This window comes from Hemiscyllium ocellatum, chromosome 47 (genome assembly GCF_020745735.1).
Source record: "Hemiscyllium ocellatum isolate sHemOce1 chromosome 47, sHemOce1.pat.X.cur, whole genome shotgun sequence".
In the NCBI taxonomy this organism is placed as follows: domain Eukaryota; kingdom Metazoa; phylum Chordata; class Chondrichthyes; order Orectolobiformes; family Hemiscylliidae; genus Hemiscyllium; species Hemiscyllium ocellatum.
This window is the reverse complement of record NC_083447.1, coordinates 11886558-11903349: the sequence shown is the minus strand read 5'-3', so window position 1 is coordinate 11903349 and position 16792 is coordinate 11886558. Positions and strand designations below refer to the sequence as shown.

General features: G+C 45.2%; 1 protein-coding gene across 1 annotated transcript in view; it reads left to right on the top strand.

The window, feature by feature from the left end:
- Window positions 1-16792, top strand: part of sympk (symplekin) — a 54066-nt gene that overhangs the window by 6638 nt on the left and 30636 nt on the right. The window contains exons 4-10 of the mRNA XM_060856105.1: window positions 135-208; window positions 1714-1840; window positions 3191-3440; window positions 6600-6770; window positions 10138-10377; window positions 11124-11275; window positions 12953-13103. Of these exons, the coding sequence (XP_060712088.1) occupies window positions 135-208; window positions 1714-1840; window positions 3191-3440; window positions 6600-6770; window positions 10138-10377; window positions 11124-11275; window positions 12953-13103 (1165 nt within the window). The remainder of the gene's footprint in view (window positions 1-134; window positions 209-1713; window positions 1841-3190; window positions 3441-6599; window positions 6771-10137; window positions 10378-11123; window positions 11276-12952; window positions 13104-16792) is intronic.

Sequence of the window (16792 nt, the reverse complement as noted above, 5' to 3'; positions counted from 1 at the left end):
TAGGGGTGGTGGGGTTAATGCTCTGTGCTCGGGGGTGGAAAGCAACACGAGGTGCCGTTGATTTCTGGTTGTACAGTCAAGATCACTTGAGATGTTGCAATTCAGGAAACTGACAAAAATCTTATTCTTCGCAGGAGATCATTGCATTTCAGTCAGATAAATCCATCGATGTTCGTAAATTTGTCATTGGATTCATGGAGGAGGCATGGTTAGTAATTTTTCACTTCCTTTTTCTGCTAAAACATGGTTACTTCAAAGTACAACGGGATCATGATCAGATGGGCCAATGGGCCGAGATGTGGCATATGGGGTTTAATTTAGATAAATGTGAGGTGCTGCATTTTGGAAAGGCAAATCAGGGCAGGACTTATACACTTAATGGTAAGATCCTGGGGAGTATTGTTCAACAAAGAGATCTTGGAGTGCAGATTCATTGTTCATTGAAAGTAGAGTCCCATGTAAACAGGATAGTAAACACAACATCCTTCCTGTAGGAGGGAGACCAGAATTGCACACTGTATTACAAAAGTGACCTAACAGATGTCTTGTACTGCCACAACATGACCACCAAGCTCCTGTACTCAATTCACTGACCAATGAAGGAAAGCATACCAAATGCCGCCTTTAGAAAAGTACAGCAGAGTACAGGCCCTTCTGCCCACGATGTTGTGCTGAGGATTAATCCTGATCTAAAATAAAATAACCTAACCTATCCACCCCTCAATTCACTGCTGTCCATGTGTAAGCGACTACTGACCATGCACGTGGACAGCAGTGAATTGAGGGGTGCTTAGGTTAGGTTATTTTATTTTAGATCAGGATTAATCCTCAGCACAACATCGTGGGCAGAAGGGCCTGTACTCTGCTGTACTTTTCTATATTCTAATGTAGCATTTGGTATGCTTTCCCGCATTGGTCAGTGAATTGAGTACAGGAGCTTGGTGGTCATGTTGTGGCTGTAAGGACATTGGTTAGGCCACTTTTGTAATACAGTCTGCAATTCTGATCTCCTATAGGAAAGATGTTGTGAAACTTGAAATGGTTCATAAAAGATTTGCAGGGGCATTGGCAGGACTGGAGGGTTTGAGCTACAGGGAGAGGCTGACTAGGCTGGGGCTGTTTTACCTGGAAGATTGGAGAGTGAAGGGTGACCTTATAGAGGTTTATAAAATCATGAAGGGCATGGATAGGGTAAATAGACAAGGTCTTTTCCCTAGGGTGGGGGAGTCAAGAATTAGAAGACATAGGTTTTGGGTGAGAGGGGAAAGATATAAAAGAGACCTAAGGGGCAGCTTTTTCACGCAGAGGGTGGTGGGTGTATGGAGTAAGCTACCAGAGGAGGTGGTGAAGGCTGGTACAATAACAGCATTTAAAAGGCATTGGTTGGGTGTATGAATAGGAAAGGGTTTAGAGGGATATGGGCCAAATGCTGGCCAATGGCACTACATTAATTTCGGATATCTGGTTGGCATGGACAAGTTGGACTGAAGGGTTTGGTTCCATGCTGTACAACTCTGACTCTACATTGGACTGTTCCAAAACATGTTTCTGTTGATCCTTAATTGGATTCTCTTTAATTTAACTTCAAATAAAGAATAAAGAAAGTTAATAATGTTTTAAGTAAATGCACAGCAACAATATAAACCTTTGATTGTCATGTGTATTCAAGATAAAATACAAGAAATTATTCAATTCAATTATTTTCCGTTCTAGTAAGCGGGATAATGAGCTGCTGCCTAAGCTAATTGCCAACCTCAACATGCTGCTAAAGGATGAGAATGTCAACGTGGTGAAGAAGGTTATATTGACCATGACACAGTTATACAAGGTGGCTCTCCAGGTAAGTTTGCATGCACATCCTGAATCTAACAGCATGTCATGTTTGACATCAGAGGTGGTTCTGTTTGTGCGGTTGTCACCTGGTGAAAGGGAATGAAAGTATTGGTGAGATATTGAGCAGTTCAGAGGGACAAAGACATATTTGATGCTTGTCTACAAATTGTCACAACTCACTCTTGCCCTGTTGTTCCCAGAGGCATCACCAAAAGGTTCTAAAATGAATGTGCAAACTATCTGATTTTCAGACCCAGCTTGATAGAAAGCACAGACGAGGTTTCTGTACATGACAAATTGTGAACTACTACAGGTCTTTAGATTCTAGTTACAGGTCAACAATTAAACCAAATTGTTAAACTTTACACGTTTTAATTCTGAACCCTATATAAACCCACCCTGCCACACATGAATGTAAACGGGATGGCCAAAGAAGGGTGCAGTCAACACACAGCCAAAGTGAGGACTGCAGATGCTGGAGATCAGAGTCGAAAAGTGTGGCACTGGAAAAGCACAGCCGTTCAGGCAGCATCCGAGGTTCAGGAGAGTCGACGTTTTGAGCATAAGCTCAAAATTCCTGACAAAGGGCTTATACTAGAAACGTCGACGCTCCTGCTCCTCGGATGCTGCCTGACCGCTGTGCTTTTACAGCAGCACACTTTTCGACGGTCGAACAGAATTGGGATCGACTTGTGAGTTTTTCCAACATATATCAATGGGAGACAGAAAGAGTGGGAAGAGATTCTTGGTCTGCCTCAGATGGAAGGAATACCTCTACCACAAATATCCATGGCTCCAGATTAAGCACATATTGCTATTGCTCTGAGTGAACTGTAACACACCACTAACATTCCCTCAGCTGTGCTGAAGTTCCACATGTGATGGTTTGTGTTCGGGCACACTAACTTCTGGTTTCGGAAAGCCCTGAATTTGGAAATTGCTGTTGCACACTGACCTTGGAGATCTGTGTGGCAGCAAAAAGAATATGAAGGAGCATAACATGCCATCTGTGCTTTTTTCTCTTCTGCTTAAAACATAGAACAGTACTGCTCAGGAACATGTCCCTCGGCCTCCCTTGTCCTATGGAGATTTTAACAGCACAGTGGCTCAGTGGTTAGCATTGCTGTCTCTCAGCCTCAGGAACCCGGGTTCGACTCCAACTTCCACCAACTGTCTGTGTGGAGTTTGCACATTCTCTGCGTGGGTTTCATCTGGGTGCTTAATGCAGGATTACAGGGATAAGATAGGGGGCATGGGTCACAGGTGGGATGCTCTTTGGAGGGCCGGTGTGGACTTGATGGGCTGAATGGCCAACTGTCACATTAGGGATTCTATGATTGTTCTTTTCTTTCCTCAGTGGATGGTGAAGTCCAAGGTTATCAATGAGGTCAAGGAGGCGTGCTGGGACATGGTTAGTAACATGCAGGATGATATTGTCTTGATGCTGGACTCTGACAACGATGGAATCCGCACTCACGCCATCAAGTTCATCGAAAGTTTGATTATCACGCTGTCGCCTCGCACCCCGGATTCAGATGTCCCCAAACGGCAGGAGAATGATATCAGCTTGGACCGCATCGTGAAGGATCACTCTTACATTAATGCCAGTGGGTATCGTGTGCTTGTCACTGGTTAGCAGTAATTCAAAGGCTAAAGACAATGGCCAGTCCATCTACCTTCAAAGGTGCATGGACAATTAGTTGGGTGGACATAAAGCAAGGTCCAATGGGTTCTGCCCATGTCTGTTCAGTTTATCATGTAACCAGGTTATAGTCCAACAGGTTTATTTGATTTAGAGTCTCCTGATGAAGAAGCAGCGCTCCGAAAGCTAGTGTGCTTCCAATTAAACCTGTTGCACTATAACCTGGTGTTGTGTTATTTTTAACCAGGTTTATTTGAAGTCACAAGCTTTTGGAGCGCTCGAAGGTTTGTGATTTCAAATAAACCTGTTGGACAATAACCTGGCGTTGTGTGACTTTGTCCACCTCCACAATTACATGGTTGAGATTTGGCACGTGCTTGGCTTTGTTTACATGGTCGTGTGTTGGAATGCCAGATAATGATGCTGATTGCCGGGGGAGTCTTGTTTGGATTCTGTAGTATGTGCGGCAACCAGTCCATTCCAGCCTCTATGTTCGATTCGAGCCTCCTCGAATCCCTTTCTAAGCTAGCTCTCATCAGTATAACCTTCTCCTGAATTCAAGGTTTTCCAAACCAATGGGTCACAGCTCTGTGTGGTTGCAAAATGAAATTCTGAGTTCATGAGCTCCTAGGCAGCAGTGGATGCTGTGGAGCTGGGATTGTACACGATCAGCTTTGAGGCTGTTCCCAATTATCCAGTGGGCACTGCCCTAAGGCAGTGATTCTCAACTGTGTTTTGGCCAGTGTTTCCTCAGCTTTCTTCTGAGAGTGAACCTATTTTAATGCCCCATACACTTGCTGTGATTTCAAACTGGTAGCCTTCACTTACTGAGTAGCGTGTCATAACGTCATAAGAGATTTACAGCATGGAAACAGGCCCCTCAGCCTAACTTGTCCATGCCGCCCATTTTCACAATTCATCCATTTTCCTGCGTTTGGTCCATATTCCTCCACACCTGACCCATCCATGTAGCTACCCAAATGTTTCTTAAAACGACAGAATTGTACTTACCTCAGGAGCCCCTCTCCGGTTCCAGAGCCCCTCCCCCACCCCTCCGAACAGGGATACAACACAAACAGCTAGACAGAAAATCATTCATTATTGAACACCAAGAAAACTTGAACATTCTGACACACTGTACAAAACTTTTAAAAAAAAGATTGTATGACATTAAACATCCATCAGGACTAACGCGGTCCTTGAGCTTGGTGCTTTCCTGCATGTTTCATTGGGCTCCATATTGAGAATGGCTGCCCTAAGGGATATATATTTTGAGGTCTGCTGCAGAAATAAAAGTTTCTTTTTTTTGCAAAGCAAAAATCTGCTGTTTAAAACTTTCCCTAGTGCGCACCAGCAGAAGAGATTTACTGGGATGCTACCTGGACTGGAAGGATTTAAATTTATGATTTTATGAATTTATAAATTTAAATTTATAAGGAGAGACTGGATCTTTTATCCCTGGAGTGTAGGGAAGGGTGACCTTATAAAATCCTGAGAGGCATAGCTAAGGTATGGAAGCCAACAGCCTTTTTCCAAGGGAAGGGGAGTGTAACACTTGAGGTTTAAGGTGAGAGGGGAGAGATACAGAAGGGTCCAGAGGGGCAATTTTTTTTCACACAGAAGCTGGTGAGAATTTGGAATGGGCTGCCAGAGGTAGTGTTGGAGGTAAGTACAATTTTGTCATCCATGGGTAGCTACCTGGATGGGTCAGGTGTGGAGGAATATGGACCAAAATGGATGAATTGTGAAAACTGGGCGGCATGGACAAGTTAGGCTGAGGGGCCTGTTTCCATGCTGTAAATCTCTATGACGTTATGACCCGCTACTCAGTAAGTGAAGGCTACCAGTTTGAAATCACAGCAAGTGTATGGGGCTTTAAAATAGGTTCACTCTCAGAAGAAAGCTGAGGAAACACTGACCAATGTGTTCCCCCAGCTTGTCCTTCAATGTATCTGCACATTAACTTGAAAGGTTCCCCTGTAGCAGAGACTTCTGTATTTTCATCGTTCAGTTTTTTAGAATTCCTTTTTTGATTTGTTGATCATTGTGTTACCTTCAAGTTATCCTCCCAAAGCATTTCATAATTTTAAAAGCCTTTGTTGGGCCTTTTCCTTTCCAGAGAGAAGTGGTCCAGTCTGTTCATCCTTTGCTATGGGTATAAATTTGCATTTCTTTGTGATCCCTGTAAATCTTAGCATCCTCTTCAGTACCTCAAAATCCTTTAATAATAAGGTAACCACAAGGGGGCATAATACTGCTAATGTGGGCTAACCCAAGGTTTGACATGCCTTTATCATAAGTACTCTACTTAATCTTGTTCCTCTGCAAATTAATCCTTGTTCCTTGGTTGGTTTTTGTTGTGGTCTTATTAAGCTTTGTCACAATTTTTAATGAATTGACTGCTTAACTCCTTTCATTGCTACCCTCCATTTCGATTGTTTATTCCAAGTGAACTCCTTATTTTTCTGAACAAAATGTAATGTGCGCCAGTGGCCTATTAATTGAATAAAATCTGCAGCTTGGAAGGAGGCCATTTGGACCATCGTGCCCTTGCTGGCTCTTTGGAAGAGCTGTTTACTTCGTTCCATTCCCTTGACGTTTTCTCTTCAGGTAGCTTTGATTCTCTTTCCAAACTTGGTCACAAATCTGCCTCATCCAGTTTTTAAGCATTGCAGTTCGTAACCTACTGCTGAGGGGGATAACAACCTGTCATCTTGCTGCCAAAAACAACACATATGTGAGCACACAGACACTCACTACTCACCAAGTACTCTGTATTCTCTCTCGCGCACGCACGTTCTTTCATGTTTGTTCTTGCTCTCTTTCACATTCATGCACTCACCTACTCACCCACCACTACAACTCATTTTTTTGTTTTTTGCTTGAATTTGTGCCCTTTGTTTGTTAGTCCCACTGTCTGGAGCATTCTTGGGTGTGAATGGAATGCTCTATTTTAAGGAGCTAACACTGTGGTGGGAATGAGGAGACACGTCACCACTTACAGAGGAGGAATGCAACGCAATTACTGACTCTGCTCCTCGTTTAATCACCATTACCCTTACATTATTGAGTTGCAAATTTGATGGTCATATTTCTGATTACTTTTTGTACACACCTGTTCCAGGCAGTCTTCAGCAAGAAGGTAAAATGGCACTGGATCAACTCCTGAAGTTCATGGTGCATCCCGCCATTTCCAGCATCAACCTGACTGTTGCGTTGGGCTCCTTGGCAACCATCGCCAGGCAACGCCCGATGTACATGTCTGAGGTCATCCAGGCCTACGAGACCCTACACGGTAAGGATCTTATCAGAAAGAAAGACGTTTGTTACTGTGGGGTCTTTCGTGATCTTGCGACATTTCAAAGAGCTTTCCAACCACTGGAGTAATTTCAAAGTGTAGTCACTGCCGAAGTGTCGGCAACATGGCAACCAATTCGTACACAGCAAGCTCCCACAGATAACAATGTGATGACTAGATCTTGATAAGTGATAAATATCAATCATGTAAAAATAAATTTTAGGGGATAAGTATTGGTCTGAACAAGAGGGAGGTCTCCCCTGTGTTTGTTCAAATTGAGTCCCGAGTCCTTTTATGCTCAGCTAACAGTTTTTGTTGCAAACGTTTCGTCCCCTTTCTAGGTGACATCCTCAGTGATTGGGAGCCTCCTGTGAAGCGCGTCTGTGCTGATTCCTCCGGCATTTATAGTGGTTTGAATCTGCCGCTTCCGGTTGTCAGTGCATCCATGAACACCAACTAGCCACGAAATGACACGACCAGCTATCCTTAGTAGCCATACACTCAGATGACAAACAACATGAATTCAATTGGGACAACACCACTATTATAGGGCAAGCCAAACAGAGAACAGCCAGGGAATTCCTAGAGGCATGGCACTCCTCCACAAATTCTATCAACAGATACACGGACCTAGACCCTATATACCGGCCACTGCAGCGGACAGCAACTGAAAACCGGAAGCGGCAGATTCAAACCACTATAAATGCCGGAGGATACAGCACAGAAGCGCTTCACAGGAGGCTCCCAAGCACTGAGGATGTCACCTAGAAAGGGGACGAAACGTTTGCAACAAAAACTCCCAGCTCGGTGAACAGAACCACAACAACGAACACCCGAGCTACAAATCTTCTCACAAACTTTGATCAGCTAACAGAGCTATCAGGTTTAAAGACCCATTGGAAAGAAGGCACCTCCAAATGTGCAAACAATGCTTCAGTCTTGCAGTGGAGTGCCCCTTGAGATTGAGGTGCAGTTTGAACCATTTGACTTATGACTGAAGTGAGCTAATTGGCCTATAACTGATTTTGAGTTGAAAATACTTGGTTTATTACAGAAATCCAGGAAGAACCCAGGCTTAAGCATATTCATAGGTTTTCTTTTGGAAGTCAACAGCTTTGTCAAAATGCCTGTTTCTTAATTTCACTTGTGTCCATTGCCAAATGGTGTTTCTTCCTGTATTTGCACCTCTTGTGAATCACTGGTTGAGGATATTTGAGTTTTCTTGCGTCTCAGCCACCTGTCCTTGAAGCTGGTTCTGAAGTTGGCAGAATGTGTTTGATTCAAACCTGGTGCCTGCTGGTCTCCAGGGGTCTCACGCAGAGCAGAGTCATCCTTAGGCAGGAGACTGGAGGTACCTTCACGGAATCAGCGTTGCATGGCTGGCTTCATAGGTTCCTGTCAAGGTTACTCTGTGGTTGAGAGAAAATGCATGAGTGATGAGGCGAGGTGAGCTCGACTCCCCTCGTACACTCCCTGTCTTTTCTCCTATCCCTTCTCCTCTGCTGTAGTGCTGTCACCCTCCTCCAACTCTCGCTCAGTGCTCCGCTCTGCTGCTGAAGGGACTGACAGGGTAAAGGGTGTTTCTGGATTAGTGGTGCTGGAAGAGCACAGCAGTTCAGGCAGCCTCCAAGGAGCAGCGAAATCGACATTTCGGGCAAAAGGCCTTCATCAGGAATAAAGGCAGTGAGCCTGAAGCGTGGAGAGATAAGCTAGAGGAGGGTGGGGGTGGGGAGAAAGTAGCATAGAGTACAATGGGTGAGTGGGGGAGGGGATGAAGGTAATAGGTCAGGGAGGAGAGGGTGGAGTGGATAGGTGGAAAAGGAGATAGGCAGGTCGGACAAGTCCGGACAAGTCATGGGGACAGTGCTAAGCTGGTATTTTGGAACTAGGGTGAGGTGGGGGAAGGGGAAATGAGGAAACTGTTGAAGTCCACATTGATGCCCTGGGGTTTTGGGGAGACTGGGCGCCTCCTAGCAGAGCGCTTTAGGGAACATCTCCGGGACACCCGCACCAATCAACCACACCGCCCCGTGGCCCAACATTTCAACTCTCCCTGCCACTCAGCCGAGAACATGGAGGTCCTGGGCCTCCTTCACCGCTGCTCTCTTGCCTACTCTCCTCTACCTGTTTGAGGTTCCATATTACAATTGCTTTGCTTTTCCTCTCGTAAAAGCCCCACCTCCTCAAAAGCATTGCATCAGAGCTCCTCTTCCAGATCCCATTCCCCCACCCCCTGCCAGCTGATGCCTCCTGACCTACCTCACCCCTGTCCACTCAGGGGCTGCTGTTGCCTAGGGGCAGCTGCTTTCTAACTCTTCTCAGGGCTTTCTCTATGCTAAGTTCTCCTTGGGTGCATCTACCTTCGGGCCTCTGTCAGGGGTTGATGTTGCAGTGAGGAGCAGGCTCCTCCATCTTACGTCAGCTCTGATGAAGAGTCATCAAGACTCGAAGCTTTCGCTCGGTTTCTCTTCAGGGATGCTGCCTGACCCACTGTGATCACCGGCGTTTTTTTTTGTTTTCATTTCCATCTCATTTATATGTGAATGGTAAAGACCCTGTTTTCTTAAGCAGGATTATGGACAAAATATTATTTATGTTTAAGCACTGTCACATCGTGTTACACAATAGTATAATTTATTGGAGGGTGTCTGATTAATCCACTTGTAAAGAGGCCCTTCAGCCAGAACAGATTAAGAATCACTGGCCTAGAAGATCAGGAAATGTAAAAGTAAGAAGAATCATTCATGGGATGTTGGTGTCATTGTCCAGGCCAAGGTTTGTTGCCCAGAAGGTAATTTGAGTGAACCGCATTGTTGTGGGTCTGGAGTCACATGTAGGCCAGACCAGGTAAGGTTGGAAACAAAAAGACTACAGATGCTGAAATCCAAAATACACAGGGCTGGAAGAACACAGCAAGCCAGGCAGTATCAAGAGGTGAAGAATGGTTACACCCAAAACGTTGACTTCTCCAGCTCCTGATACTGCCTGGCTTGCTGTGTTCTTCCAGCCTCCTGCCTGTTTAGACCAGGTAAGGATGGCACTTCCCTAAAGGACACTGGTGAACCAGGTGGGCTTATCCGGATAATTGGCAATGGATTCATGGTCATTGTTAAACTGTCAATTCCAGGTATTCATTGAATTCAAATTCCGTGGCAGGATTTGAACCCAGGTCCCCTGAACATTGCCTGGGTCTCTGGATTAATAGTCCAGTGATAATGCCACAAGGCTATCACTTCCCTAGTTGCAGAAGGCTCGTCCAGTGAGCTGTGCTCTTCTGGTTTGTGAAGAAGTGCTGGGTCCCTCATTTGTCTGAGGGGCCATCCTCTTTTTTTTTTTTTGTTTCATGCCCTGTTCTTGATTTCAGCGAACCTGCCTCCGACCCTGGCCAAGTCGCAGGTCAGCAGTGTGCGGAAGAACTTGAAGCTGCACTTGCTGAGCGTGCTGAAGCACCCGTCCTCCGTGGAATTCCATGCCCAGATCACCACGCTGCTCCTGGACCTGGGCACGCAGCAACAGGAGATTGCCCGCAACATGCCCAACCTGAAGGACATGAGGAAACGGCGGGGAGAGGACACTGATCAGGGCATGAAGAAAATCAAAATAGGTAAGAGGGCTGTTTTGACCTTGGAAATGATCCACCCTGGCAAAAAATATCTCCGTTATGGATTGGTAGAGCATTGGTGTGACCTGTACTACTATGTTGTCATCAGATTTTGAGTTGAAAAATTCCAAAATCCAATTGGTATCTGCTGCCTTGATTTTTTGAGGATTTTGTAGAGTGATTTACTTCTCTGATCTGGAGATCAGAGCTTAATTTTGGGGTTCCTGGAATAAAGAGTGGAAGATCGCACAACATTGGACATCAGTCAGCTCTGCAGAAATTCAGAGATGCGTTAGGTTTTAAGCAAGTGGGTGGAAAAAGAAGAAATGAGAAATTTAATGATAAGGTTGAAGATAGGAGGATGACAAAACAAAAGGTTGGTGCTATAGAGTCAAAAGGCATGATAATGGGTCAAGTGAAGAAATGATAGATGGGTCCAGAGGAGGTGTGAATGGCAAAACAATGAACTGCTGTCCGAAAGCAAAGTCATGAGAAGCGAAATGGAGGCTGAGATAATTACTGACAATTGTTGTATTTTGTGGTAAATGCCTCATAGAAAGGTCTGGCGCAGTTCCTCAATTGTGAAGCACATCTGTTTGGGTTCTGGGCTCAAGTCTTGAGTGGGAAATGAATTCTCACCCTGCAAGGTGGAAAGTGCTAATTGCTGAGCCATGGCTGACTGTAATTTTGTTTTGGGTGGCTGGTTAAGTGCTGCTACTGCTGTTGACCAATGTCTGTTTTGCTGACAGAGCCGTTAGGTGAGGATGATGAAGACAAGGACCTTGAACAAGCGGCAACTTCCACTTCTAAACCATCATCGTCCCAGAGTACACAGTCCGCCATTGATGTCACAGCTCAGTTTCTAATGCCGCTACTTTCACCAGAGAATGTAGCGAATCTGGTAAGTTTTGGATAGCTATACCAAACTTTTGAGAAGATTTGTAGCTCAGGTTGAGGTTTTGGGTGGAGGCTTGCTCGCTGAGCTGGAAGGTTCATTTCCAGATGTTTCGTCACCATACTAGATAACATCTTTAGTGGGCCTCAGGCGAAGCACCGCTGAAAATTCCTGCTTTCTATTTATATGTTTGGGTTTCTTTGGGGTGGTGATGTCATTTCCTGTGGTGAAGTCACTTCCTGTTCCTTTTCTCAGGGGGTGGTAGATAGGGGTCTAACTTGATGTGTTTGTAGATAGAGTTCCGGCTGGAATGCCATGCTTCTAGGAATTCTCGTGTGTCTTTGTTTGGCCTGTCCTAAGATGGATGTGTTGTCCCAATCGAAGTAGTGTCCTTCCTTATCGGTATGTAAAGATATAAACGCTGTTTGAGCAGGATTGCTTGGTTCAGTGGAGCTTTACACAAGAGAGCCTGCTGTCTGAGAGAAACCTTCTTTTTTCCTTTCAGAAGAATCTCTGTTGGAAAGGATGACCTATTTTTAGTGCCTTGTGCAGATTATATCATATTGTAGCTATAACATAAAATCTGAAGGCTCGGGCTTTTCAGCATCTTTAAGATTAAGATTGATAGACTTCGAGATGTTTATGACACCAAAGTGGGCGGCACGGTGGCACAGTGGTTAGCACTGCTGCCTCACAGCGCCTGGAGACCCAGGTTCAATTCCCGCCTCAGGCGACTGACTGTGTGGAGTTTGCACATTCTCCCCGTGTCTGCGTGGGTTTCCTCCGGGTGCTCCGGTTTCCTCCCACAGTCCAAAGATGTGCGGGTCAGGTGAATTGGCCAGGATAAATTGCCCGTAGTGTTCGGTAAAGGGGTAAATGTAGGGGTATGGGTGGGTTGCGCTTCGGCGGGTCGGTGTGGACTTGTTGGGCCGAAGGGCTTGTTTCCACACTGTGGGTAATCTAATCTAATCAAAGGTGATGGGACAGCGCAGGAAGATGGGGTTAAGGCAGAAGGTCAATGGTTTTAATAGAATGGTAGGCTTGAAGGGCCAGATTCCCTATGTTTCGATATTCTGCTCTGAAGTTGAGAGCTGTTGAGCTATGACAGAGCTCTGATTTGAATGGGTCATGAGTACAGAAACGCAGCAAAGAGAGGGAAGACATTTAACCTATAAGAAGCGGGTAGTGAGACTTTAGGAAAGTATGGACTCACTTGAGTGAGTCTGAGGATAAGCACCTACAAAGGGAACCTCTGAAAAATTGGGTCTTTTCATTAAAACAGACAAATTGACGTGTGATTTTGGAGATGTGTTATAGATTAGCAAGAATGGCACCAAATGGAACAGTTCCTATGTTTAAAATGAGGTAGAAGAGGAAATAAATTAAAACAGAATCCCAGCAAGTCTTGTTCCAAAGATGGTGTGATGCTGTGAAATGTGCCATTGGAGTTAGTGGTCCAAACAGAGAGGGTTCTGTCTGTGTTCAAGGGGCGGTATATATCCAGGTTGTTGGAGAAAGTGCTTTGCATGAACATTGGGTTACTCGAATGCAGAGACTGGTTAACCCGTTGCTGTTGTCATTTCTGTGTTGTTCTTGAGGGGCAGCAGGTGCTTGCTCTGTTGTATTGATGGTTATGTTCAGTGCTAGGCCCCACAGAGAGCTTACCTTTTTTGCATGTTTCAGGTGTTGATCAGCATGGTGTACCTTCCAGATGTGATGCCAGCCTCCTTCCAGGCCACCTACACCCCGGTTGAATCGGCAGGGACTGACGCCCAGATAAAACACTTAGCCCGGCTCATGGCCACGCAGATGACATCAGCAGGTCTCGGGCCAGGTAAGGTGGAAAGGCGGAGGTCTCTCAGATGGATGGGAATGAGTATCTGGTTGTGGGTTTTATCTTGTCTGATGTTACCTGTTTCCCATGAGAATCTGGGTTTCTTGATGGTATCACCATCTGTACCGGACAGAGACGAGAGAGAACTGAAACTCTGAAATCAGTGTGTCTTTCTTAATGTGAGTTATGGTCAATTTTAATAACCAACAATGACCTTCGATTCTTTAAATAAGATTGATTGTTTGGGCGTACACTGAAAACCTAATGCTCAGTCACTTATTACTCTCTCACTCAAATACAGTTAGAGGATAGTGCCATTTTATATGTTTTGTTTTATCCCTTCATGGGATGAAGGTGTCACTGGCTCGGCCAATATTTTTTGTCCATCCCTACTTGCCCAGAGGGCAGTTAAGAGTCAACGACAGCACTGGTCTGAAGTCACGTGTAGACCAGATAGGTAAGGATGGCAGCTTCCTTCCCTCAAGGACATCAGCAAATCAGATTTTTTTTTCAGACAATTGGCGATGATTTTATGGTCTTTGAAACTCTTAATTCCCGATATTTATTGAATTTAATTCAGTGTTCTGGGATTTGAACCCTGGGACCCCAGAACATTACCTGGGTCCATGGATTAACAGTCCAGCGATAATGCCAAGAGGCCATTGCCTTCCCAACTGATGTACAAATCATGTGACTTTGGAAAAGAAGCAGACTCTGTGAAGAAGGCCTGAAGAGGAGTCCAGGTCGATTCAATAGCCAGTGTCCTAATGAGGAGTATTCCTCTGAAGAGAGAGTTTTTCAGGAAGTCATGAAGTTAGTTGGTATCAGGAGGTCAGTTTTCTCGACCGCTGATGAATTGTACAGACCTGGAGTCCTTCAGATGTTGTAAGCTCCAGCTTTCAAGCTTTGGTAGTGTTCCCTTGCTGCCAGGATCTCGTCATTTGCAAACTGATTGATCACATCTTGGCTGCTTGGGGTCATCTGTTATTTGTGATCACTTTCAGCTAGGTGACCACTCTGACCCACCTGGAATGGTTTGAGGTGCTACACAAGGGGGATAGGTAGTGCACATCCACACCTATTTATAGAGTCATAGAGCTGTACAGCATGGAAACAGACCCTTCGGTCCAACCTGTCCATGCCGACCAGATATCCCAACCCAATCTAGTCCCACCTGCCAGCACCCGGCCCATATCCCTCCAAACCCTTCCTATTCACATACCCATCCAAATGCCTCTTAAATTGTACCAACCTCCACCATTTCCTCTGGCAGCTCATTCCATGCACGTACCACCCTCTGGGTGAAAAAGTTGCCCCGTATGTGTCTTTTATATCTTTGCCCTCTCACCCTAAACCTATGCCCTCTAGTTTTGGATTCGCCCACCCTGGGGAAGAGACCTTGTCTATTTACCCTAACCATGCCCCTCATGATTTTATAAACCTCTATAAGGTCACCCCTCAGCCTCTGACACTCCAGGGAAAACAGCCCCAGCCTGTTCAGCCTCTCCCTATAGCTCAAATCCTCCAACCCTGGCATCATCCTTGTAAATCTTTTCTGAACCCTTTCAAGTTTCACAACATCTTTCTGTTTCTCTGTAACTTTCATTATCTGGGCCAGTGGCGGAAGGAGGCTCGGTTGTGAAATACAGAAGGGAATGGATTTTTTGGGCTGGGAGATGCATGTGGGGCTGTGACAATGGAGTAGGGAAGTGGAGCTATCTGCATTGTCCCTTCGGGAGCAGGTGTGGGCGTAACATGCCATGTCAAAGTGTGGCGCTGGAAAAGCACAGCAAGTCAAGCACCAACCGAGGAGCAGGCGAATCAATGTTTTGGATACCAAGTGACCACCTCGTACGCTGTAGCCGTTCTGTCTCTCTCTAAACGTCCAGCTTGCAGGCAGCTGGTCCAGCAGTCTGTCGATTCTTGAGGTTTGGACAATTCCACAAACATTGAGAATTCCACAAATGAGTTTTGGTCCTTCAATTCGAGTGAGCTGCCTATGATTATTCACCTGGAAACTTCAGATGTATCTGAATCTTTGTAGAAATTGCAAAAGTCACTATGCCCTCAGCGGCCATGTTTTAGTCCAACTGCAAGAGAAAAAGAAGTTTCAGAAAATTCAGTAGAGTCATGGAGTAGTACAGCACGGAAACCGGCCCTATGGCCCAATTTGTCCATAAAATAATCTAGTCTCATACCAGCATTTGGCCTGTATTCCTCCAAACCTTTCCTATTCATGTACCCACCCAGATTCCTTTTAAATGTTGTACCAGCATCAACCACTTCCTTTGGCAGCTCATTTCAGACTTGCCCCATCCTCTGTGTGAAAACGTTGACCCTTACGTCCCTTTTATATCTTCCCCCTCTAACCCTAAACCTATGCCCTCTAGTTTTGGATTCCCCCACCCCAGGGAAGAGACCCTTGCTATTTGCCCTATCCATGTCCCTCATGATTTTATAAACCGTTATAAGGTCACCCTCTCAGCCTCCGACTCTCCTGGAAAAACAGCCCCAGCCTGTTCAGCCTCTCCCTATAGCTCACACCCTCCAACTCTGGCAACATCCTTTAAATCTTTTCTGCACCTTTTTAAGTTTAACAACATCTTTTCTATAGCAGGGAAATCAAAATTGTACGCAGTGGCCCAACCAATGTCCTGTACAGCTGCAACAAGACTTTCCAACTCCTATAGTCCTGGGTACAGTTCGTGTTTAATGTTGTGACTGTGAGATACTTTATTGTGCACAATACCATCTATAACAGATGTTTTGATTGACAGGAATCTGTGGCGTTTGTCTGCATGCAAGATAAATAAAACTCCCCTGAGCAACTCAGCAGTGCTCTCATGATCTAAAAAGCATGTCCTCCCAGTAATGCTGTCCACTAATAGTTCTTTATCATTTGAGAGAGACCACAGCACGTTTCGTTATGACTCAGTGCAGCCATCACTGAAAGGGACTTGTACGTTAATTACCGATTGAGACTCGAAGCTAGTTTCGTGATTTCAGTCAAAATTCTCTTTAGCTGCATTCCCACTACACATGGACACTGAGACAAGCAAAAGTAAGGGAGTGCCTTTTGTTTATTTGTTCCACGCTCAGAACTTCGTTTGCTATGATTTGGAGGTGTCGTTGTTGGACTGGGGTGTACAAAGTTAAAAATCACAACACATCAAGTTATAGTCCAACAGGTTTACTAGGAAGCAGTAGCTTTCAGAGCGCTGCTCCATCATCATTGCAGTGCTCTGAAAGCTAGTGCCTTCAAGTAAACCTGTTAGACTATAACCTGGTGTTTTGTGATTTTTACCTTTGTTTGCAATTGCGTCATTCTGGATGTCACTGGGTTCAGGTACTTACAGTATCCCAGACTGAATGTCCTTATCTTCTGTAACTCCAGTCACTGCTGTGGTCTTCAAGTAGTGCACAATGAGCCTGCTACTATCCTGTCAGTAGGTAATACTGGAACATGGGCAGAGAGATGGCCATGGCCATGAACACTGAAGTGTCACTCGGAGATCATTCCTTTTAAACCATTTTAAATTTTGCTCCAAATGCTTATTTACGTCATCGAGTTGTACAGCACGGAAACGGGCCATTCAGCCAAACTCTTCCATGCCGACCAGGCTTCCTGAACTGAACTAGTTCTGTTTGCCTGCATATCCCTCTGACCTTTTCTATCCATGTACCTGTCT